General features: G+C 40.7%; 1 protein-coding gene across 1 annotated transcript in view; it reads right to left on the minus strand.

Moving 5' to 3' along the window:
* The window catches only part of ADGRA1 (adhesion G protein-coupled receptor A1), a 336,089-nt gene that overhangs the window by 293,088 nt on the left and 17,930 nt on the right, over window positions 1-25,071 (minus strand). Inside the window, exon 2 of the mRNA XM_079978410.1 lies at window positions 2,629-2,700. Coding sequence (XP_079834536.1) covers window positions 2,629-2,700 — 72 coding nt within the window. The remainder of the gene's footprint in view (window positions 1-2,628; window positions 2,701-25,071) is intronic.

Raw genomic sequence — 25,071 nt, forward strand, 5'->3', positions numbered from 1 at the left:
GAACATGCAGATATGGGATCTTAATTTCTTCTCTGGGATAGCACATATCCTGGATGTTTTCTTTTCCCTTTTGGGGGGCCAAAAGTTCAACTACAAGGATGATTTTTGGAAAGTCCATGTAAAGTATCTTTAGCTTGGAACTACAGGAACCATTTTTAGATTCATACAATATAACTGTATGAATTATATTTATATTATACTTGTAACCTTACAGGATGAATGATTAATCCCATCAGAATTGTTTTTCAGCAGACGTCTCTGCAGGAGAATGAGAAGAACTCATTCTGTAACTCATAGTATCTTCCTCCTGTTATAAACTGCTTTCCTTTATGTATTCCACACCATTGGTTGCACTGGCAGAAATCTGAAGGTTCTGTCAATGTGATGATGTCTTGAGGATATGAGGTAAATTGCAGTACAAGGTGAAGAGGTGGGGGAAGGAACTTGATACAAGGATTATGTTTTCCTTTTTTAAAAAATATTTATTGAGATTTTTTAAATACAAAAATGCAAAAATAATAAACAATATGACATGTATCATAACATATTTTCAAAGCTTCTTTGGATTCCCTCACGTCCCCCGCTCCCACTTACATCATTGTAAAACTTTTTCCAGCAATTTATCAACTTGTTTACATTCTTAAGTCTCATTCATTTAATTTAGTCTAATAATTCTCCAAAAAATTTATATTTCCTCAATCTCATTTATCATCCAGATTACGTCTAATTTAGTGGTGCTCAATTATTTATGATCTGGCATCCTTCTTAACATCCAACTAAATTACAATGTTTTTGTAGATAAATCCTAAATTTCTTCCAGTCTTCTTCAACCCTCTCCTCTCCCAGGTCTCGGATTCTGCCGGTCATCTCAGCCAATTCCATATAGTCTATCAGTTGCATCCGCCATTCTTCCAGTGTGGGTAGATCTTGGGTTTTCCAATGCTTAGCATTGAGTATCCTTGCTGCCGTTGTTGCATACAGAAAAAAAGTTCTGTCCTTCTTTATCACCCTCTGGCCGACAATACCCAGGAGGAAGGCCTCTGGTTTCTTGGGGAAAGTATACTTAAATACATTTTTCAGTTCATTATAAATCATTTCCCAGAAAACCTTCACTCTAGGGCAAGTCCACCAGAGGTGAAAGAATGTTCCTTCAGCTTCTTTACACTTCCAACATTTATTATCAGACACATGGTATATCTTTGCAAGCTTGACTGGGGTCATGTACCATCTATATATCATTTTCATTACATTTTCCTTCAAAGCATTACATGCAGTGAAGTTCAACCCAGTGGTCCACAACCTTTCCCAGTCCTCAAACATAATGTTGTACCCAATATCCTGTGCCCACTTTATCATAGCTGATTTAACCATTTCATCTTGTGTGTTCCATTTTAACAGCAAGTTATACATTCTTGAAAGTACCTTAGTCTTAGGTTCTAACAGTTCTGTTTCCAATTTCGATTTCTCCACCTGGAACCCTAACTTTTTGTCATTTTTAAAAACTTCTTTAATCTGAGCGTAGTGTAACCAGTCTCGCACTTTATCCTTCATTTTCTCCAAACTCTGCAATTTCCAATTGTCTCCATCTTTTTCTAGTATTTCCCAATATTTTGGCCATTTGGCCTCCATATTGGGTTTTTTTCGGGCCTTAGCTTCCAGCGGTGAAAGCCACCTTGGAGTTTTATTTTCCAATAAGTCTTTATATTTTGTCCAGACATTAAACACTGCTTTTCTGACAATATGATTCTTAAAGGCCTTATTGATCTTAACTTTGTATTACCATAAGTATGCATGCCATCCAAAAGCATTGTTAAAACCTTCCAAATCCAGAACGTCAGTGTCCTCGAGAAGTAGCCAGTCTTTTAGCCAGCAGAAAGCTGCGGCCTCATAGTACAACTTTAAGTCTGGCAGGGCAAAGCCCCCTCTTTCTTTCGCGTCAGTTAATAACTTAAACTTAATTCTGGGCTTTTTGCCCTGCCAGACAAACTTAGAGATGTCTCTCTGCCACTTCCGGAAGCACTCCGATACAAGGATTATGTTTTCCACCCAGTTCTGTGTTTCTCATAACCTATGGTTGTCTCCTTCGATTTTTCAGAATAAGCCAAACATATAACAACACAACGGGGGGGGGGGGGACCATAGAGGCTATCAGTTGTCTGCCTTGGTCATTTATTACTACTAGGCACAGCCTGGTCCATTTATTCAGAAAGCCAAAACCACACTTACGTACTCTGATCCAGATATTTTGGGCTATGACTCCCATCAGCCTCAGCCAGCATGGTCAGCAGTCAAGGATAATGGGTGTTGGAGAGAACCAGGTTGAGGGAGGCTGGCTAAGACAGTAGACTGGGAACTCAAGAGTTAATCTAACCATGCAGCATATAACCTGGAGCGAAATCTTTTATTTGTCAACCTTCATTCCAACAGGTTATGCAAATGCACATTTCCTCCTTTTCATTTATTTTTGTTCCAAATTGACACAACTGCTTTAGTGCAGTTTTCATTTTCTTTATGTGTATTGCTCTGAAAGTCTGACCCAGAAACCCTAATCTTGTACACACTGCAGAGCTTCTGAGTTGTTCTGCATATTTATTTAAACATTTCAGGGAGAACTGAACAGCTACTCACAGTCTCTCCAAGAATCTCAGTCCAATGAAAGAGTTGTTCTTTAACCACAAGATCTTGTTGTTACTCAGAATTCTGAAAGGGAGTCAAAGGAAAGAATTTTGTTAATAGAACATGGAAGCAATTTTACTGATTAAAAACATGTAATTACAGTAAGTGACAGTTATGTAAAACACTAATCACAGTCTTCTCTGCTCCATTTGCATTTTCCCTTAAAGCTGCAAACAAGACCAAGATGAACATATAGAATAATAAACAATTCAGCATACTCCTGTTTAATAACCAAGCAGTCAGCAAATAAAATGTGCTGCTGCTCGTGATGAAAGTCAGAATAAAATTGTGTGTTTTCAGAATGCACAACAGTAAAAGAAACAGTTGCCCATCCAGTTAAGAAAACTGAAGCAAACCCCCTACTGAGACTGTTATTACAAGCCTTCTCCATTGTGGTTACTGGCACGGCATGGCTGGATACACCAAGATTAAATACGATTTTCCCTTTGTACAGAATGCATACTGGGAATTCTTGCACAGGGTCAGAAATTGATTGGCCTCATCCTATGGAATCAGTTTCAGTAGAGGCGACATGAGAATATGGGCAAGATGTTTGTAGTGGTTCAGCACACACAAAAAATTCTCAACTCTTGCCCATCATGAAAAGAGGAAAGTCTCAGCTGCTGAGGAAACCCCACTGCCTTAGCAACATTTCATTTCTTGCTGTGCCGCAGCAGTCAATTCACACCATTTCGAAGCACCAGCATCAGAAGGCGCTTTTCGAGATGTGCCAGAATATTCATGACCCTCAGCCCCCAGCTCTCAGCTGCTACCAGAATGCTGCCAAACAAAAAATAGTGCCTAAAAAAATTGCCACAGAAGCACCCACATAGCTTTGCTTGTGTATCAACAGGTTAGACAGAAACAACCCCTTGTATGGCACGCAGAGGTCAAACTAAAATGACTTATCAGATAGATTTAATGAATGAATGAGGTAGAAACAGAGACTATTAATTATCAACATGTCAGAGAATGTCTTACTGCCCTGTGAATATTGGATGGGAAACAGAACGGAATAATGGGTGTACTGGAACATTGTCTACCATACAGGACCAGCGTATCGTGTTTTGCCGCTTGAGGTGAAATGGGAAGGGCTGCCCCGACCACCACAGCATCCCTGCAGAAGCATCCCTTACCTAGCCGCTTGGTGGTAGAGTGAAGGACGGGTTCCAGTGAGATCTATCTGGAAATCGGCACTGATGCAGGCACTACTTCTATGTCAGTGGTGGAGTGGGCAGGGCGCCCAAGGCTCCACCCCATCTCATGGGTGGGCTGGCCCTGCTATCATATTTCAAATAGCTCTATTACATTTGCAGTGCAGTTTTAGGCCTTTGGGGGGAACTGAGGAAAAAAAGCTTATATGAGACTTCAGAGTTCTAGAGATACCAGTTTGAATCTTAATGCATAATGTATTTTATGATATTTTAAGTCGCTATGCGCAGGATTTTATTATTGTATACCACCCTGAAATCTTGATGATTCATTTGTTTTAACGGGTGGGGTATTAACTTGGGTGGGTGCTGTTTTCTTTGGAGGGTGTGGTTGTTTAAAGTAGTTGTTAAATGTTCATTCGGATTTTTGTATTTGGGGGCGGGAGTACTGTTTAGGGTCTTTTGTCAAGGAGTGTATTGTTTATTCGTGTGTATACATTAGTATTGTTAATTGTTTTTATTGTTTTTACTATGCATTTTGTGGTTTGGCTTTTATTATGTATTTTGTGCTTTGTATATTGTAACTTTGTTTTGGGAACTGCCCTGAGACATATGGGTATAGGGCAGTATACAAATTTAATTTAATAATAATAATAATTTGTACTCCAATATTCTTGGTTTTTCTCCATTTCTACAATGACTTCTTCAGTTGGGGAAGAGTGAGGAGAATAGCAACGGAATAATAAAAAGGGTATGAGGCCTAAATTGAGGAATGCTATAGACTAACTGGCTATAGATGGAATTTTTTAATGAAGGCCAAAACCAAGCTACATGACAGATGTCTGATCAAAGGTCAAAACTCTCCAGATTAAAATGAATCTGTTAACCTTGGTACATTTTTCCACACAAAAGCAGCTAAAAGATCCTTTTTTAAAAGTTCTTTGTGACTGAAAGAACAGCATTCTTTTTTTATCCACTTTTCCATTTAATGGGGGTCATATGCTTCTTTCTGACTGATGCTGTCTCTGAAATGGAGACAAAATCTGAAATCATCACGGAAAATTGTAAATTATTTTTATGCTTCTTAAATTACAATTAAACTTTAATAATGTTAAAACAAATAGCAGCCTCCTCATCTTTTATGCAAAGACATAAGAAAAGTTAATAGACTTATTTGGAACAATGAGAACATACTTTCCAGAGTCTACATTAGAATAATTTTGAGTTGTATCTCCCCCAACTTCAAATATTCAGGAATAAAGAATATGAACACAAGTGTTTCTAATGGTCTTGTGTATGGTTTTTATTTATCATAAAGTTAGGTAAGAGTCAGAGAAACAGATGCAAACCAACAGCAGTGTAGTGTACTGGCTAGATTGGGGAGAACTGGAGCTAGATTTCTCACACTTACTAGGTAACTTGGCTTAGTCGTTGTCTCTCAGCCTAACCTATCTCACTGGGCTGTTGTAAAGATAAAATCATGTACATAACCTTGAGCTCCTTAGGGGAAAGGCAAAATAGCAATGTATTAACACAAACTCATTCCTCCATGACGCTTACATCACACACGTCAAGCTTGTTTGAGAACATTTGTTCTGTACTCCATAGCAATAGCTCCAGTATGTATGATGGGACCAGGGGAAGACACATTTATCTGGGCATGGAGACCCATTCTTGGTCATCCCCATGTCACAAAATACACATACATATTTCCAATTAAAATTATAATTGGAAAATGTTTTCAGCATTGTAACTATAGGATTTTTAAAAATATCTGTGTTGCAAATATTCTACTTTTCAGTCCTGGCTTGGTGTAAAACACAAGCTAACAATATTTTACAGACAAGCCTTTCACGGGAGTGGCAAGGCCTAGCAAGTTACAACAATTGGTTTCTTTTCCTTGCACAGATGCAAACCCATACTCTTCACTGAGGACAATAAGACCTAGTTCTTGCCTGCAAAAAGGGTAGGTGGGTTGCAGCTTGAAACCTAACTCCGTTAAGGCAGTTATATACATAAAATAAATTCCTACAAGACTGGAAGAGTTCCAACCATACAAGAGCAACCCCTGTTTTTGCATGGCATGTGCTGGTATGATTTCAGTCATTGGAACCTCATCAGCAAGGACTTCTCACAAGTGATTTGGCATGCGGACTTGTGATTTTGTTTTCTGCAGCAACCCTTCTCCCCTCAAATGCACAAATTAGGTCTGACTCAACTTTCACTCCATAGAGCTTCTGCTATGTCCTGTAACAAAACGCTGGCTTGAGAAAGCCAGACTTCAGTCATCAGAAACAGTTGCCAGGGTTGTCACAAACCTCCTCTGACTTTCCTATTTCTTCCATCAAACTTTGCCCAAAGTCTTCCTTTGGTTCTTCCCAACGCCAACCCAACACACTCTGCCACCATTTATCTCCAGCTGTCCTATTCAATTTTCCAGATTTTACCAGGAACAACCCTCTATCTCAAAACATCACTGAGGTGGGGAAAGCTCTTCCAACCTGAGGATAGATTCCTCTTCTGGGTAACATTCTGAGGGGCATGTGGCAATGATGGGTGGAACCAGAGGAAAGAGTTGGCAGCGTAATAAATATAATTTTTACTTTTGCACTGTAGAGTAGTTTATACACACACCACTCTCTGTTCATGCTCTGGGCAAATAAAAGCCATTATCAGAGTTCAAGGACACATTCCAGTCATACAAGAATGCTAAAGGCATATGTGAAGCAAGGCCAGTGGTGGGTTGTAGCCTTGGGGAAATTCCCAAGATTCAGATAAAGAGGACAGGTGGACTAAATTTGTTCCCTGAATAAGAGGTTCCCTCCTCTCAGTGTACAGTATCCTGGAGTACAAGCCAGGGCTGCCCAGGTGACAAGAACTGCCCCCCTCCCTCGGCCTCACTGATGTGGTCCAAAGCAAAGCAAAGCAAAGCAAAGCAAAGCAAAGCAAAGCAAAGCAAAGCAAAGCAAAGCAAAGCAAAGCAAAGCAAAGCAAAGCAATACATTTGCCACCAGGTTGGCTGCAGGAGTTGCTGGAAGGAGGCATGTAAGATGCCATTCAACAGCCTTATGGACTCCACTCTACATTTGTAGGGTTTCTTCTCCAGAAGGTGTCTTGCAAGGCAATAGGAGCTTCTTATCCCTCCTGTTGCAGCTCTAGTAGTACACCAAAAATTTTAAGCAGGCAGTAATTTTTATAGGCTTACTTACAAGGCTGTGCTAAATAACTCACCCACATCTGCTTGCCTCTTTTTTCCACTTTCCATAAACACACAGCTCTTTAGTACTTAACTCTCAAACCTACTCATTAGCTAATAGCTTATCATAAAAGGTAGATAAGTGATTTTGCTGAATTACATTGTCTTAAAAAGAATAGCATTAGCAAAGATGCACAATGATATTAAAGAGTTCTACTAATGAGCTTTAGCTATGATAGTATTGTTGTCAACAGGCTAATGCAATCAAGTTATAAAGTGGGATATTGTAACTTGAACAGAGAATGTTCTAAAATGACTTGCTCCCTACACAAGAAATGGTTTTTCTAAAAAAACTACATATATATTTTAAATTATTCATCTCAAGAGAAAAGGAAGAATGGGAACATTTACAATGCGTGCTACTGTGTAAAAGTAAAAGATCTTAAATTTTTAAAAGAGATTTCTTCCAAGCAACATACGTGCCAACATGGCATATATAATTCATTTGAACAGTTTTAATGCTACAATAGGTTGGGACAGTATTTACTAGCAAAACCAAAAACCAGTAGCAAATAAAATACATCAACATGATTTTGATGTGAATATGAAGATGTCCTGAATACAGCTGAAGTTTCAAAGACCAGGAGAATAAATATATGAATATTTGGAATATTTTACCCTTTACATGCACTGGAAAGAAAATATGAAGTGCAAAAAGAGAGTAAGTATTAAGTGCAGGAATATATTTGGTGGGGGGCAGCAACAGCAGAAGAAACTGCTTGCTGCTCAAAATGAGTATCTGAAGTACTTGATCACATTAACCTACATTTAGTAGACATTTTCAGAGGGATGTTAGTCTGCCACATGAAACACAACAAAGAGTCTGTTACTACACTACCCACTCACAGCACAGTCAGAATTTAAGCCACAGAGGTGGACCTAAGTGGAGACTGGCTCCCTCCGGTAGGTCTCCAAAAACCCAGCCACTAGTCTGGGTAACGACCGGCCAGTTCGAATTTGCATTTTGGTGGGATATCCCAGAAGAACCCCGCAGTCAGCCGGGTGAGGACTCTTGCCCCCCCTCCCCAGTTCCTGGGAAACGGTAAGCGGTCTTTAGCTCCACACTGGGCCTTTCCACTGTCATGCCTGCTTCCCCATTCTACTGAAGTTTACTAGGTGATGGTGGCAGCAAGATGGAATTCTGCTGTGGTCTTCATTAGGCAGCAGTGACAGCAGCAGCAACGTGTCCACCAGGGGCCAGATTCAACTAAACAACTGCACTGTTTTCCCCCTGCACCGCCCAAAATCAGTCTGGGTGGGGTGGAGTCAGGAGAACTCCCAGAACAGCCCGGTGAAGGAAAGGAGAGGGGATGTGCTGGTCCCAAGGGTTAACCGTGTGGCGAGGTCTGAGCCCAGTCCAAGGTCAAGGGTGCAGTATGGAGGCTGTCCATCAAAGCTGAAGCTGGGTCCAAGGCAGGGAGTCGGGTGAGGTCAGGAACTCTGGCAGGGGAGCAAGACAGGGTGCAGGCAGGAACAGGCTACCAACAATGTTGCTCCCGCAACCTGGGACTGGGGCTGGCTGGCTTTTATCCGCCCCGAGGCATAGGGCGGCCCCAGTCCACAGGTGACTTGCCTCTCCTGGCCTGGAGGCGAGCACTCCTCCTGCGGGAACTTAGTTCCCTCCGCCTCTCTGCCCTGAGCCTCTGCAGCTCAGGAGAGGCTGGAGGGTTACCGGACCCAGAGGCAACCTCCGCTTCCCCTGACGGGGCTGAGAGTGGAGCACCTGTAGCCAATGGGTCCTCCATCACCTCAGGAGCCAGAGCAGACTCAGCTGGTGCCTGCTCCTGAGGATCCGGCACAGGTGAGGACCCTTCAGGTTCAAGCCCCAGCCCCGACTCAGCTGGTTCTGGAGGCGGGGACTCCTGTGCAGGCTGGGATTCCTCAGGTTCAGCCTCTGAATCTGATTCCCAGGCCATCACAGGGGAGCTCATTCTGCATGGCAAGCAGAAATGCTAAGTCCTGATTGAACAAACATAATGACATGATGCTGAATTCCTCCCACAATATCTAGAACTTGCATTGTTGTCCCAGAACAGTTCTGCAGGCATGTTCAGGAGCATCATACGCCTTGACAACATTGGTTCTCTCATTCTTCTGGATCCATAGGACCAAACAACACATGATGCTAAATACACCATTAGGCCCCAAATAGCTGGGGGAAAACGCCTCCTTCCCTATGGACCTTCCTGGGCCAGTGGAAGGGGCCCTCTTGGCAGTTCCACCTCCAGTAGAAGGGGCCACAGTCCAGAAAAGGACATTCTCTGTGGCAGCCCCTAAATTGTGGAATTCCTTCTGGCTTTTTCACTATACGACTTTTGGCAAATGCTGAAGATGCACCATTACCTGAGATGTGAAATTGCTGCTCTTGTGACTAATTTATTTTTAATTCTGAATTTTAAACTGGGACCTGCTGGTGAAAGGTGAATATCATTACAGTGGTGCCCCACAAGACGAATGCCTCGCAAGATGGAAAACTCGCTAGACGAAAGAGTTTTCCGTTTTGGAGGTGCTTCGCAAAACGAATTTCCTATGGGCTTGCTTCGCAAGACGAAAATGTCTTGCGAGTTCCTGCGGGGTTTTTTTCCTCCCCCCCCCCTTTTTCTAAGCTGCTAAGCCGCTTATGCGCTAAGCCGCTAAAAGCCGCTAAACCGCTAATAGCGCTAATCCACTAAGCCGTCAATGGGCTTGCTTCGCAAGACGAAAAAACCGCTAGACGAAGAGAATTGCGGAACGGATTCTTTTTGTCTTGCGAGGCACTACTGTATATTATTACAATTATTATTATTAAATGTTAATAATAATAAGCAACAACATCATTTTAAAAAATCAATAGCAGGAATTGGGGGATTTATCAGTATTAAAACATTCAGGGGAAAGGAATTTAATGCCTTCCATTCCCAGCTGCAGTCCTGAGGCAAATACAGTGAGGGAGCTATTAAGCCCAAAGCTCCCATAGGTACAACTGGGAGTGTGTGCTGAGCTTCAAAAAGCCATCCAGATGAACTGGGCCTTTCCCTTCCCCACCCACATCAGCCCTGAACTCACACTGATGTAGATAAAACATAAGGGTCCGAACATACATACAGAAACAGGGCAAATATCAGTGACAGCAGACAGGAAAAAAACAAATTGCAAATCCAGATGTAGTTTTCAGGGGAAGAGCAATGATTATTCACACTAGAAGCAACTTGTCTGGAAGCAGCCTTGCATTTCACTTTGTATTCTCTTTCTGTCATTCCAAGCAAAGGCTTTTGCTAGCAGCCCAGGATCTAAAGATTTCAATTGGTAAGAATATCCCAGGGCCCACCTGTAGAGAGTTAAATGACTTAAATGTTAATATCTCCATGGATTCTCCTTCGCTGTATCTCTGAGAAGGTGGCAGGCAGGGGCACCTTGGCAACACTTTCCTAGTCCTCTTGCTATTCTTGCTTTTGTGCAGCAAACAGGAAAAGGGTTTGTTTCAAAGTGGAGTCGGGGGGAGATGTAAGCAGGAAAATGTTTGATATACTTTTCTGTTTTCTGCCATGTCCTCCATCTGCTGCTCTACACATCCTTGCAAGTGCATAGTTTTGTTGCACTTCTTAAAAACTCAGCAGACAGAAGCAGTACTTATGCTACAAATTGTCTGGAGAGAACAGCAGAGAAATGGGAGGCAGCTTCAAGTACAGAACTTCAAACTGACTACATGATTGTTGCATTTAATTTAGTTTCTCTGTGGCTCTGACCCTTTTTTATATTTATGCACTAAGGGCAACTCACATTTACTTGCCAAATGCATTTCCTTGGCTGCATTTCCCACTGCAAATGTTAGCATTTTAAAAAGTGTGTACATAATCATTAAAATACCCATGTACACATCTCTGGGGATGCTGATCCATCTGGGCTACTTTAAAAGAGTGCACATTCATCTGCTATTCACAATTTATGTGGGTTTATTATTGCTTACTGGGGAAAACAACAAATTATATTTTTTTTAGAAGTTGAAATAATTTACAAAATTGCCTAGCTGTTATCTATGAGAGAGTACATGCATAGGAGGAAGGGCCCTAGTTCAGTGGGAGAGCATCTCATTTGCATGCAATAGGTCCAAATTCGATCCCTGGCATCTCCAGGTAGGACTGGAAATGTGTCTTGTCTAAAACATTGGAGAGCCATAGCCAGTCATTGTGGACAACACTGAATGAGATGGTAATAACAATAATAATAATAATAATAATAATAATAATAATAATAATAATAATAATAATAAATTTTATTTATATCCCGCCCTCCCCAGCCGAAGCCGGGCTCAGGGCGGCTAACAACATTAAAACAGTATGACATTATAAAACATTATAAAAATGAATTAAAATCAAAATTGATGGCAACCATAAACTAAAGCTTTGTAAAGATTGCCAGAGGAGGGGGTCAGGCTGCGCCCTGACCAAATGCCAGGTGGAACAGCTCTGTCTTGCAGGCCCTGCGGAAAGATGTCAAGTCCTGCAGGGCCCTTGTCTCTTGTGACAGAGTGTTCCACCAGGTTGGAGCCGCAGCCGAAAAAGCCCTGGCTCTAGTTGAGGCCAGCCTAACCTCTCTGAGGCCTGGGACCCTCAAGGTGTTTTTATTTGAAGATCGTAAGTTCCTCTGTGGGGCATACCAGGAGAGGCGGTCCCGTAGGTCTAACCCAAGTATAAGGCTGCTTCCAATACAGATCTGTCAGGCCCTCTGTGAGGACTTAGATGAGGAAAAGACCATAGATGAGAGCTTCAGCTTGTGCAAAATGCAGCAGCTGAACTGTTCACTGGAGCAGAATATAATCAACATGTTACCATGCTATTGAAAGAATTGCACTGGCTACCAGTTAGCTACTGGCTAAGTTCATGGTGCTGGTTTTTGGTGTATAAAGTCCTATACAGCTTGGAACCAGACACCTGAAAGACTGTCTCATCTCTTATATACCCAGTCAACTACTGTGCTCTGCAGGAGAAGGCCTCCTACAGATGTCCTATGTAGGAATCAGGCCTTTGGAATGCCCTTCCCTTAGTCATTAGTCAGGCATCATATATGTTGCCTTTTCAATACCTACTGAAAACCTTCCTCTTTCAACAAGCCTTTGAACTGAATATATTTCCCTGGTCAGCGTCTGTATTGGACTTGCTTTTATTACTTTATTGCTTCCCTGGGCTCCCTTGGGGATGGGAATCAGCACAATGCAGTACCACACCCCCCCCCCCAATCAGACAGCTGAGCCCAAAAGGTATCATGGTCAGTGGTATCAAAGACAACTGACAGGTCAAGGAGAATCAACGAGAACACACTCTTCCATGCAGGGTGACCAACATAAGTTTTCATGCCAAAACGACCACTGAAATGGATCATGAATATCAGTTTCATTCAAGGGAGTCAAGATCTGAACAGCAACCACCCACACTAACTAAGCCCAGTATCAAGGCATATGTGTATAATTAAAATGCCTATAATAAATAATTATAGCTACAATATTAACACCATAAAATGTTAAAAGCAGTATGAATCATCATCAGCTTAACAAGACAAGTTTGCATAGTTTCCAGAAAGTCAACAAATTCAAACTAAAACAGGCTGGGGCAGATAAGAAGTTCCAGACACTAAGGCCCAGTTCAAATATTCAATTAGCATTACGGGTGTAGGCAGTTTGTGTGAAGAAGCTTGCAAAAAAATGTTTTTTGGGTTGTAAAAGTTTCCTGGGGTCATGAAACTCTGTAAAGTCCTATTCACACTAATTAAGGAATACATACAGGAAAACTAGCTCTGGCTAATTTCACCACTGAAAATGTGTGATCCCATTCCAGCTCTGCTGATCTTTGGCTCTGGGATAAAATAAAAAAAAATTCATTGAGCTGCACACTACTCCACATCAAGTAGCCAGATGTGTAGAACAGTCTCAATTCAATTCAACTCAACTCAAAGTAGTATTAAAATGGGTGCTTGCATAAGGTCTAGTGTAGACATTCCATGGGCAGCAGCCTGCCTCCTTCTTCCCAAATCTAAAACTTCAGAATTGCCAGCTTGCTATCATGTATATTACAGACGAAATAGGGCATTTCCCAGCATTTGAAATGCATATTAAAGAATCATATCTAGAATAAGAATGCTAGTCTGATATAGCAAAACAGCAAAGGATCATGTAGAACCTAAAGACTAACAATTGTAAGCTTTATGACATAAACAAGTTATCAGCCTTTAAAGGCACAAAGCTCTTCGTTGTTCCACAATAAAACACACAAGCCCAAGAACCATGAAAAATCATGCTAATTAAACTATTTCAGAAAAGCAACACAATGGACCATTCTACAATACTTGTCAAGAACTCATAAACCTTTGAACCATAGATCCAATTCAAGTAAAACATATCATTTCTGTTTGTTTTCTCAAAGACAAATTTGACTGCACAAATATTACCAGTTCTAAAGGTCGGGTTTATAGATCAGTCACGACAGGAAAACATTGCATAGAACCTCAAAACTGCAATCAAGTGTATCCATGAAATTTAACACCTGGGAAAGCTATTGCATTGGCAAAGGATTATGGAAACTGCTCTGATAGTATAAACAGTAGGTAAAGAAAGTTAGAGCTAGACAGTGTTCAAGCTACAAAATCATAATACACTAGATTAAATAATATCACAGTTCTAAGAAGAAAACCCACCACATTCCTTATTAAGTCTGTATATTTATTTATTCAGTTTTCTGGCTCACTTCACCCCCAAAGCTGGGGAAGGGCAAAAAAAACCACCAACAATTTAATTCAGCTAACATGTAACAGTGCCAGCTGGACCAGTGCTTGAAAACTATATTGGGCTGGTATTCAACCAAGTTTTACTCAAAGTAGACCCTCTGAAATTAATTGACTAAGTTAGATCGATTAGGTCTACTCTTGGCAAAACTTAGCTAAATATCAAACCCAAGTCTTCTCACGTCAGACAAGTGACCCAGGTTTTTCACAGGTTACTTCCACCTTAAGCTTCCTCCATTCTCTGCCCCATTCTGTGCATAAAAAGCCAAGAATAGAAGGGATTCTTCTACCCTACCCTCTGAAAGCCCTTATTAACAGCAACCATGAAAGAAAAAGCCAAGAGAGAACACCATTCCATCCTTGCTTGGACGACTTACAGATAACAAAGATGTCAATATTGCTCTTACAATTCTCCCTCAACTTATCCTAGAAAGGCCCAGATTCGGCAAATCAAGTAGTGGTGTAGAATAATTATTTAATGGGCCAAAGAAGGGCAATCCAGAGACCTGCACTACAATCCTAATCATGTTTACTCAGAAGTAAGTTTCATTGGCTTTGAAAGGATTGCAGTGTAAATTAGGAGACTTAAGATTCCAGTTGCTTGATACATAGTTCTAGGTGCTACTCGATATATACTGCTTCCACCTTAGGTCATGGTAAGTCTTCAGGTAAAGGAGCTGGAACAGTAACAAGGCAGAAACAATTGAAAACACCTGTTTCGTTGTCTACTATACTTGATGAAAGGAAAAGAGAATAAATTTAGCAAGTTCATTATACAATCCCACTTTAGAAGGCTGCTGCATAAGCATTCTATCTCTATGGTGCCACTTGCTTCTGACCTCAATGTTATGCTTGAATTTCATTCTGCTTCACAGAGAATGAGGGCCAAATTACAGTGGTGCCAAATGTGTCTTTGCATCTATGGGTGCAGGGTGGGTTGGTAGGCTTAAATGCAGAGAGCATTAGCTGTGGGTGGACTGATAATTAATGGAATCAGAGCAGAAAGGGAATTTAACCGATTTCTCCACTGCCCCAGGGCAGAGAAAAGTCCATTCTTCCCCTCCACATACACACAGCAAATACAAGCTTCGGAGCTGTGATTTGAAATTCTCTCTTTCCTCAACAGAAAGAAATAATTTGCATTGCTCTTTTGAAACTTAAAATCCTGTTTAGGGTTATATCTACATTTATGAAAAAAAAAATACTTCTCTGCCACTTGTACTAGTGAAAGGTGAATATAGAACTGTGGAATCCTGTAGCTTGGGGTTCCATTTCCAGCTTAGCCTGGCACTGTGTCCAATTTGAACAGATCACCAACTCTTCCAGTGCTTTGGTCAAACTATTTGGGAAATGGATGTAGCATCACGGAATCCTTATGGGAGTCAACTACTTCACAAGAAGGTACTTTAAAACTGCTCTGAGAGCCTCCAAGAGAAAAAGCTGCTAGTTATTTGAATGCACGTAACCTACAGGCACAAAAGGTGCGAACAGAGATGCATTTTTATTTACCTTAGGAAAAAGAAAAAGAAATCATGCTTCTGTTTTTACTTTGTTTTTGTTAAGCAGTACAGTAGCCAGATTTTATGAGCCACTGGTGTGGAAGTGGGTTGACTGGATGAGGACAAGTTGTAGTAACATGAAGTAGGGATTCTACAAAGGTTACGTGTATTGCAATAAATATTGTACATATAAATAACATTTTGACTATTCCTTTTTGCATTAAATATTTTCACCGTAACACAAAGACGCACAAAGACGCACAATGATGAAGTGATGCCTGTTGTCTGGTGCACTTGCAGAAAGGTGGAGTTACAGCCACTTGCAAGTGTTTCATGCATGTGACTCAGCAACTGTTGGGATTTTTGATGCAATCCTAAACACAGCAATGGAATACTTAAAGGCTGGACACTTGCTGCAAACTTCCATAGCTCTGCTCTCCAACCCCAAGTAAATGTCTCCTTCACATCTGATTCCTTTAGTGCAGAATAAATTAACTAACTAAGAGTAAATTAACTAACTAAGATGAATCCTAGCTAGATTTACTTGTAACCCATGAGGGAAGTCCTGGTTAGCATTAACCAGGATAAGCACTAATGCAAATGATAATGTTGCATCATACTTTAAGAAGCAAACCACAGAAGGGTTGGAGAGGATGAAGAGGTAAGGAACATGCAGCACACTTCTTACCATGGTCAGGAGATCGGAAACATTATGCCTTTTATAATAATAATAATAATTTTTAATTTATACCCCACTCTCCCCAGCCAGGGCTGGGCTCAGGGCGGCTAACACCAAATATAAATTACATTAAAACGTAGTAGAAAACAACAACAAACACACAGTTAATTAAAATACAGCTTAAAATACAGCTTAAAATGCAGTCTCATTTTAGTAGTAGCCCATAAATCAAGACCATAAAGGGAGGAAACATCAGATATTCACCCGAGCCAGCTATCCATGCTGGTCCTACATGGGCCAGCAAAAAAGCCAAGGGGAAATTTATTTACCAAATCCCATATAAGGGGTCAGAGTGAGTCTAAGCCGAAGGGCAGGCGGGACAGCTCCATCTTGCAGGCCCTGTGGAAAGATGTCAAATCCCACAGGGCCCTGGTCTCTTGTGACAGAGCGCTCCACCAAATTGGGGCCCTGGCCCTAGCTGAAACCAATCTAACCTCCTTGAGGCTTGGGACCTCCAAAGTGTTGTAATTTATGGACCTTAAGGTCCCCCGTGGGGCATACCAGGAGAGGCGGTCCCGTAGGTACGAGGGTCCTAGGCCGCATAGAGCTTTAAAGGTCAAAACCAGCACCTTAAACCTGACCCTGTACTCCACCGGGAGCCAGTGCAGCTGGTAAAGCACTGGATGAATGTGATCCCACGGCAAGGACCCTATAAAGAGCCTCACCGCGGCATTCTGCACCCACTGGAGTTTCTGGGTCAGCTTCAAGGGCAGCCCCATGTAGAGTTACAATAATCAAGCCTGGAGGTGACCGTCACATGAATCACTGTGGCCAGATCAGGGCGAGAAAGGTAAGGGACCAACTGATTAATACGGTGGAGATGGAAAAATGCCACCTTTGCTGTGGCTGCAACCTGTGCCTCCATAGAGTGAGGCAAGTCTAGTTGTCGACATAGGCACTCCACGAGGGTCAATACGGAGGCTGACACTGTTTTTTTACAATTAAGGGATTTGGACATGGCCAAGTGGGAACCTTCAACAAAACGCGACAGGTTTTTGAGTTCTAATATAGCAAACATTGTAAAGAAAAAAGAAAGGGTGGGATTGGAATCTTTATTGCTACCCATCTCCTCAGCTTTAGCACATGTCCATCTCTGCCTACCCACCTGATACAGCCAGGCACTCTTGTTCCCCACACAATCAAGGCAATGCATTTGTTCCAAAACTAATCTTCTTGTTGCCAGGCTATGAATGACATTGAAGAGGACAGAGGAAAAGCTGTGGAACACACACACATGGTTGTGTGCACACATTTATTTACACCCAGGAAACTGTACATTAACAGACAACCCTACAACCTAATGACAAGGATGAATTTTATTCTGGTAGATAGTAGTAGGCAGTGAGTTTCTAAAAGAGACAACTACTGGATAGAAGGACAGCTTTTTCCTACAATTGTTCCCAGAATTTACCCAATTCCACCCTCCCTGCTCCAAATATGATATCCTTTCAATTATCCACAAAGCCAAAGCAACATACAATATTGGTTTTACTTCTTCTCTTCCTTTTCATGTTAGCTGACATGTAGCATGAGGAGAAAGAAGAGAACTCATGCCAGCAGAATGTAATGGGTCTGTACTGGCTGCCTAATACCTCTGAAGCCAGTTTTACCATCTTGTTATTTACAATAGAAAACCCCAAAACAACTCTGGACCAGGTTACCTGAAAGACTTCCTTCCCCTCCACTGTTCAGTAAAGGCATTAAGATCAACAAATGGAACATTGTTAGCCTTATCACAGCCTAATGATTTTGGTCTGTGGTGAGAGAGAGTCAGGCTTTTTCAGTGGTGGCCCCAGTGTTATAGAATGTGCTCACTGCTGAAATATAAGAGGACCCAACCATATTGGCATTCCAGCAGCTTTTGAATACATATTCCCTTGATATATCAACCTGAATCGCCTCTATCTTAATTACTGTAGTGTTTTAATGGAATTGTTTTATGACATATTTTAAATATGTGGGTTTATATTTTAATGCTTCTGCAATTGGCTGCTCATCTTTGTAAACTGCTTAAGCAGTATACAAATTAGCACACAACAAAAGCAATTGCTTCCCAAACCTGCTGATACATTGTACATTGATGGTGTGATTTTTGCCACTAGGAGTTGCATTCATAGAACTGAGTTTACCACACAATTTTGCAAAGATGACCGATCAGAAAGAAAGTGGATTATCAGCTAAAAATATTTAGAGCTGGCAACATATTTGAATATGACATTTTTATTTTGACGTTGGATTGAAACAAATATACTGTATAATAAACGGAAGGGTCAGCAAGCTTAATACCAAAGAGGTGCAATTTGGCCAGGAATGGTAAATTAAGCTTATTTTCCCCCATTAAAACTACTACATCATTTATTACTTTCACCTAAATTTAACCATACACATCAGAGCATGGAAAGAAAAGATTACCTCTAATTGTTAAAATATGTCTTGAAAGCAAAAGCTTTATTTCAGGATCGTCATCTTCTAGAAAATTCATTCTTAATGAGAACACCAGATTAATTTCAACTTAAACCAAACTTTTTTAAACCACACTAAAACAGCAGCAAAGTGCAGTATCCAAACATGTTCAGGTATTTGGCCTCAGCGTCATGTGATCTTTATTGTTTCATATTTTCTTAACCACTCAGCCATGAAACCAAGTGGTTTGGTTCTCTGTTTCCAGTCACTTAAAATGAATACTCAATCCATGCAAAAAGTATTCAGTACAGATGCAATGCAGGTCAGCCTGAGCACCAATAGGATGAGTACTCAGACTCCACTGAACCATCTGAGTTGGCCTTGTGATGAGGATGCATATTGTCATTCGAAACTATGCACACAACTGCAGCTGGATCAAGGCAGACATTTGATAGCTATTGTGTGGCATATTCTGCTAATGTGTAGGGCACAAGAAAATAGGATTCTTTACAGAAATTTCTTCATTCCATTGCATGGTTTGGGTTAGAAATGACAGGACATGCTTTCTCATTCTGTATCAGCACACATGATCTGTGCAGCAACAGAAATATAATGGTATTGGCATGTGACAGGAGGACACCAAGCTGTGCTCTAAAGATGCTGGCGATGCAATGGACCACAAGGCCTCCAAAACAAATGTGGCACAGTCCTGTTTTCAATTCTGGCCAGATTTCATCATCTACATCAACTTTGTCTTGAAAACAAAAATACACAGAAGAAAGTCTCCCCTTAACTTCTATTACCCTTTCTGCTGTTCTTTAGGTTCACCTCCCTGTTATGGTTATGGTCCTGTATACCTGAAGGAGCATCTCCACCCCCATCGTTCAGCCCGGACACTGAGATCCAGCGCCGAGGGCCTTCTGGCGGTTCCCTCATTGCGAGAAGTGAGGCTACAGGGAACCAGGCAGAGGGCCTTCTCGGTAGTGGCGCCCGACCTGTGGAACGCCCTCCCATCAGATGTCAAAGAGATAAAGAATTACCTGACATTCAGAAGACATCTTAAGGCAGCCCTGTTCAGGGAAGTTTTTAATATGTAATGCTGTATTGTTTTTAACACTGATTGGGAGCCGCCCAGAGTGGCTGGGGAAACTCAGCCAGATGGGCGGGGTATAAATAATAAATTATTATTATTATTATTATTATTATTATTATTATTATTATTATTATTATTTAAAAACAAAACTCAATAAAATATTGACAAGCACCTAACTATACTTAGCAGAGCTGCTGGACCACGGGGTATCTCAGGCTGCAAATATCTTTCAGATTTGGATGCTGCCTGTGCTGGTGCTGGGGAAAGTTATGTCAGTGAATCAGGCCCTCTACTTGATGACATTTCTAAATCTTGGAGTTATAATTTCAATTCTTCTGTTTCGTTTAAAATTCAGTTGTCCCTTCTAGCAATTGGTTGATTCCATCTTCAGCCCACAATCCTTCCAAGCACCAGCCATGACATTCTCAAAACTATCCCCTCTTCTTCTTTTCAGCTAGCATTTTTAAATTATTACTTTATAGGGGTTAGTTTTCACTTGCTATGTATGAAGTTTATATGAAGCTGATTATACTATTTAATAAAAAAGTATATAACCCAGGAAGTTCTTATCCATTTCAAGATGCATTAGCCTTTGTTGATAAAAAGAAGATTGTACTTTTCCCTCAGACCAAAGTGCTTAAACTTTGACATGTGAGGTCACTACCTGAAAGGAAATGTCAATCTCCAAATCAATCCGGCCCTTGACATTCCTAATAGAGTTGCCACTGACTAACATGATTCTGACCTTTCCATTCCCTGCATCAAATACCTTTTCTGTGCTACACTTGCAATCTACCAGCTTAGGTACTTAAAAAATCGCACTGTAGCCAAGCGTGTTGTTCAATATTTGATGTTCCTTTCGTTTCACCCCTATCTGAAACCTTAGATATCATTCTTCCCAAAAAACAGTGTTCTAGCCACTTACCTAAATAATAAAAACCAACCACCTAACACTTGATCCCATGTGCACACACTAATACTTTCTTCCCATCTCAAGAATGTCCAAGTTGTATTCTGCCTTTGTTTCTTCCACATTAGCAAAAGCATACTCCATTAAGTTGTATTTCATTTGTTCCACGACGACACAGTATAGTGAGCATTAACTTACCACCCTGCCCAATGCCTCCTGAAACATTTACATGTACAGTTACTGTGGTTGGCTAAATTGCTTTTAAAAATAACAAAGTCTGGCAGTAATATCCTCAAGGAATTCCAAAGCTTTTGCAGGAAATCAATGTCCTGGAGCTACAATAAACTGAAAATGAAGTTTGGTTAATCTAAGTGTTTCCCCATTCCCGCAGATGTAATAGGTTTTGAAACTCTTTTAAAACAATGCTGTCAGCCCGACGTGTCTTGTTTTCTAGAACACAATCAAATATTCTCATACAATCTAAGCAACTGGCAGCTATTTGCCAGGATAGAACACAGTCAGAACTATAAGAGACCAACGTGGCCCTATGGAAATTGGAACTCTTGTCAGTGGTAGAAAGTTGACAGGTCTCTTTTAAATAAAGAATAGAAAGTCAAGGCAAAAGAGGTGGCAAAGTATTGGTTACAAATTATTTTAAAATGATTTTTGGTACTAAATGCAAAACCTCTAGGTTAATAGAGGCTATAGAATTAGTAGCTCACTTGCCACCATGATATAAAAATGGCTTTCAAATTTTTGATACACTGAAATATATTTGAAATTGTCAGCATTAAGGGAATACATTTTTGAGATAGACTTGCTATTGTCGGAATAGTAACTGCTCTACCTCGACTAGTCAATGTGTTGTTTGTTAAGTCCGCTCACCTTCCTGGGTGGGCAGTGTTGTGGCCAGATCCCGGACCATGCTAGTGATCCGACCAATGGCAGGCCGGATTGCCCAGCTGCCAGCTGTTGGCCAATGCCAGCAGTCCTTGTCTGGGTGTTCACCTGGCAGTGGACCCAACCAGCCAATAGGGATACTTGGGCCCGCTGCCAGGGGTCATTAAATTGCAGCCTGCCCGGCAGTCTCTGTAATTAGAACTGACTTAATGTTCCCACCATTGATCTGTTAGTAACTCATAAAGCCTTAGTTAGGATCTATTATCCTTCATTGCTCCTCTGTAGAACATCTATCCCTTTTTAGACTAATTATCCTCAAAAGAAAAAACCTCCCACTCGCTTTGCCACCAGACTTGCAGCCTGGATAACCTGAATTTGTCATTTCTTTTCACTCATCCATGCCATCACTTTCATCTTAGTCAAAGCTAAACTTGTTGATCTTTCCTCTACAGCTGAGTATTTTACCATCTGCATGTATAAGTTGTTTGCTTTTCGAGTTAATCAAGTTGAATATTGATTTACATGAAAGTGTGGATCAGACACAAGTTTAACTGACGGGACATGGCAAGCAGTGTTAGAAACAGAGATATGAAAGCTAGGAGCTAAATGGCACCTTAAGCATAGGTTATGGGCACAACAATGGAATGTCTAGGCACACTTTTTTATAACAAGAATACAAAGCTGAAGATGAATGAACTGCAGCTAAAATATTATGTCATTTTTCACATGGTCTAATCCTTCCCCTGCCCACCCCCTAATATTTTTAAAGGGTCTCTTCTCCAGTCTTCAGAGAGCAGCTGGAAATGGGGAGGCAGGGAAAGGTCCTCCTTTCCTTCCACTCTGCAGTTTTAATCTGAAATCTTAAGCGTAGTACTGTACCCAAAGGTCAGAAACTGCTTGCGCTAATGAAATTCCCTATTGCAAAATGCACCTAGAACAATGGGAGTTTCGAACACTGATGGCAAGAGTGACTAACCTGTAGCTCTCCTGATATTGTTTGACTACATTGGCCATGTTGGCTAAGACAGCTGGGAATTTGAGTCTAACATCATCTCATGGGCCACAGGTTAGCCACCCATGTGATAGAACCACAGCCTGACATGTGCTTAGGCCAGAATACTTACCGTATATCCCTCTACCAAGATAACTGCTCTATAAACCTTCTGTCTAGCACCAGCAGTCATCATATTCTCTAACTCTCAAGAATATTACCAAACAATGAAAGTAAGCACAGAGATAAATACCACAGTGATTATATGTGCACACATATGTAGGAAGTCCCTGTTTTATTCAAGTGGCATTTTGCAGTATAAAAAGCATGTTTCCTGTGTGTGTATATTATGTCAATGTAATCAACATGTGGTCTTGCCTGGCAACTTGGCCTAGCATTGTTGGAAACACCATTTAAGGAAAAACCCACTGGAAAACCAATGATGGGGTGCTGGTCATTATTTAGGGCAGAAGTGAAGAACCTGTGGACCTCTAGAAGTTTTTGGAGTGCAACTTCTATCATGCTTGATCAATGGCCATGCTGGATGAGATTGATTCATTAGCAAGTTCCCCTTTCTTGCTTTAGGGGGACATGAAGAAGCACAACTACAAACTTCTCTAAAGATGAAGGAAAAGAAGCTAGATGGTGAATGTTGCCTTCTTGGACAGCCTGAAACCTAAGATGACCAAATGTAGATAAGGAGGGGGCTCTTGTGAAATGTAAATGAGGAGGGGGAAATACAGTAAGTGCACTATGTGATACACTGTGCTTGCAACAACAACAAAAATCAAATAGTCTACACATGTTATATGAAAGTAGCAACATCAGTTTAGGAAGAAATCTGGAATGTTTTCTTTAAAGACAAAACTGAGCACACCATCCTTTCTTCTACAGAAGTTTGTGTATCATGAGATAGGTGATCCGTTCACCTTACTGAAAACCTCTTGCCTTCCCAAGGTGTGTATCTGGAAGGAGAAGACACCCACACTGGGCTCTTACTAGACAAAGATTTCAGAATTCTATAGACCTCTCCTTCTGCAACTGCAGAAGAAATAGAAGGGGAGATGAAGGAATAAACAAAAGTGGAATGCCAATTCTAAACAAATTCTAGTCAGCTACTTTGGCTACCACCACTTCCTCAGAAAGGGCCTCCAGCAAATATTGCTGCTGACCAGAGACACACCCAGTAGGTAGTAAATTGTTTCATACAAAGACTTTTTGAAAAAGGATGTTTTAAGTGCCTCTTGCAAACTTTAATACCGGAAAGTAAAAACAAAATTACTGATCATAGTCTTTCTTTTTATTTACTTAGATTGTTGTCTGGAGTGTGATTTAAGAGCGCTCCTGTCAAGCTTATTAGAGAATGTACAATGTTTATACTGTTATATTTCCCAAGGCTTCTAGCTATATTTTATTACTCACACTAAACCCAAGTATACATTCTTTGCAAACACAAGAGAAATAACTAGTCATATCACATTATTGTTTAAGGTGGAAAAAGAATAGCTGAACAATAGTAATTGCACTAACAGTAGCAAAATGCACCACAACCATCTCCCAAAAACATGTGGCTTCCAAATTATTTACCAGTTCAGCAAATTATCACTACATCTTTGAATTGAACATACTTTAGAGGGGAGAAATACACCAAGCAAATAAACAAGGAGGCTGCAATCCTACAGAATAAACCCCACTCAACTCAATGGGATTTACTTCTGGGTATGTGTGTGTATGTACACACACACACACACACACACACACACACGATCACACTATAAAAGTCTCCTTGTAGCATTTGCTCAGTTCCCAGGAGAGTTCTGTCAATAGCATCTAACAGTTTCATGAACTCTCAATAAAAAATTAAGGGCTTTCCCCTCCTCCTTAATGTTCTGGAATGTTAAGTCTGTAAACCAGCCAAAAGATTTTATATGCTCAGAGTGTTTTTATATCCTTTCAATAACAAAATATATTTCAAATGGCTAAAGGCTATCCCAACACTATTGAGCATCTGGACAGATTTCCAAGAGCTGTAACAATGCACCTTTATCTTTAAATGCCCTTTAAAACTTTTCAAATGTTAAACTTTTTTCATACAAGGCCACCATTATCTGGCTAATATTTTTTTTAAGCGATATAAATTACATTTTCGTAAAGGAAGAAGTGCTTTTGAACTCAAAATAGACAGTTTTAGAATTTAGCAATGCAGTTTCCTTCGAGAATATCTAAAAAAACTCGCCACAGGAAACTGCAGTTCCTGACTTAGGGGAAGTGGATGGAAGGAAAAATAAAACAACAAAATGTGCAGCCAACCTGAACATGCTAGAAAACAAAAGCAAGTAGTATACATTGTCCTAAACAAAGGTTGTATTAAAATAGCAACATTACTTGAGGAATAAATGTGGAATGTTTTCTTTAGAGGTAAAGATAAACAAATTATCACAAACTTACCAAGTGATGCCCTGCAGGTACAGTACTTAGGCTTGGGACTATGAGCTAGTTCACATGTCATGATAAACCATGGTTTAGCTCAACCTGTATGCCTGTATGGCATGCAGTAAATCTTGGACTAATACCCTTCCCCCCTTCTCATGTTGCCATCTCACATGAGACCAGGAGGAAGGATTCAGAAGCATTTATTTTCACTGTAAGTAAAGCACAGTTTCCAAGAATCAGTTTAACACTATGATCAAGTTTCCAAAA

The sequence above is a fragment of the Podarcis cretensis genome, assembly GCF_951804945.1.
Source record: "Podarcis cretensis genome assembly, chromosome: 5".
In the NCBI taxonomy this organism is placed as follows: domain Eukaryota; kingdom Metazoa; phylum Chordata; class Lepidosauria; order Squamata; family Lacertidae; genus Podarcis; species Podarcis cretensis.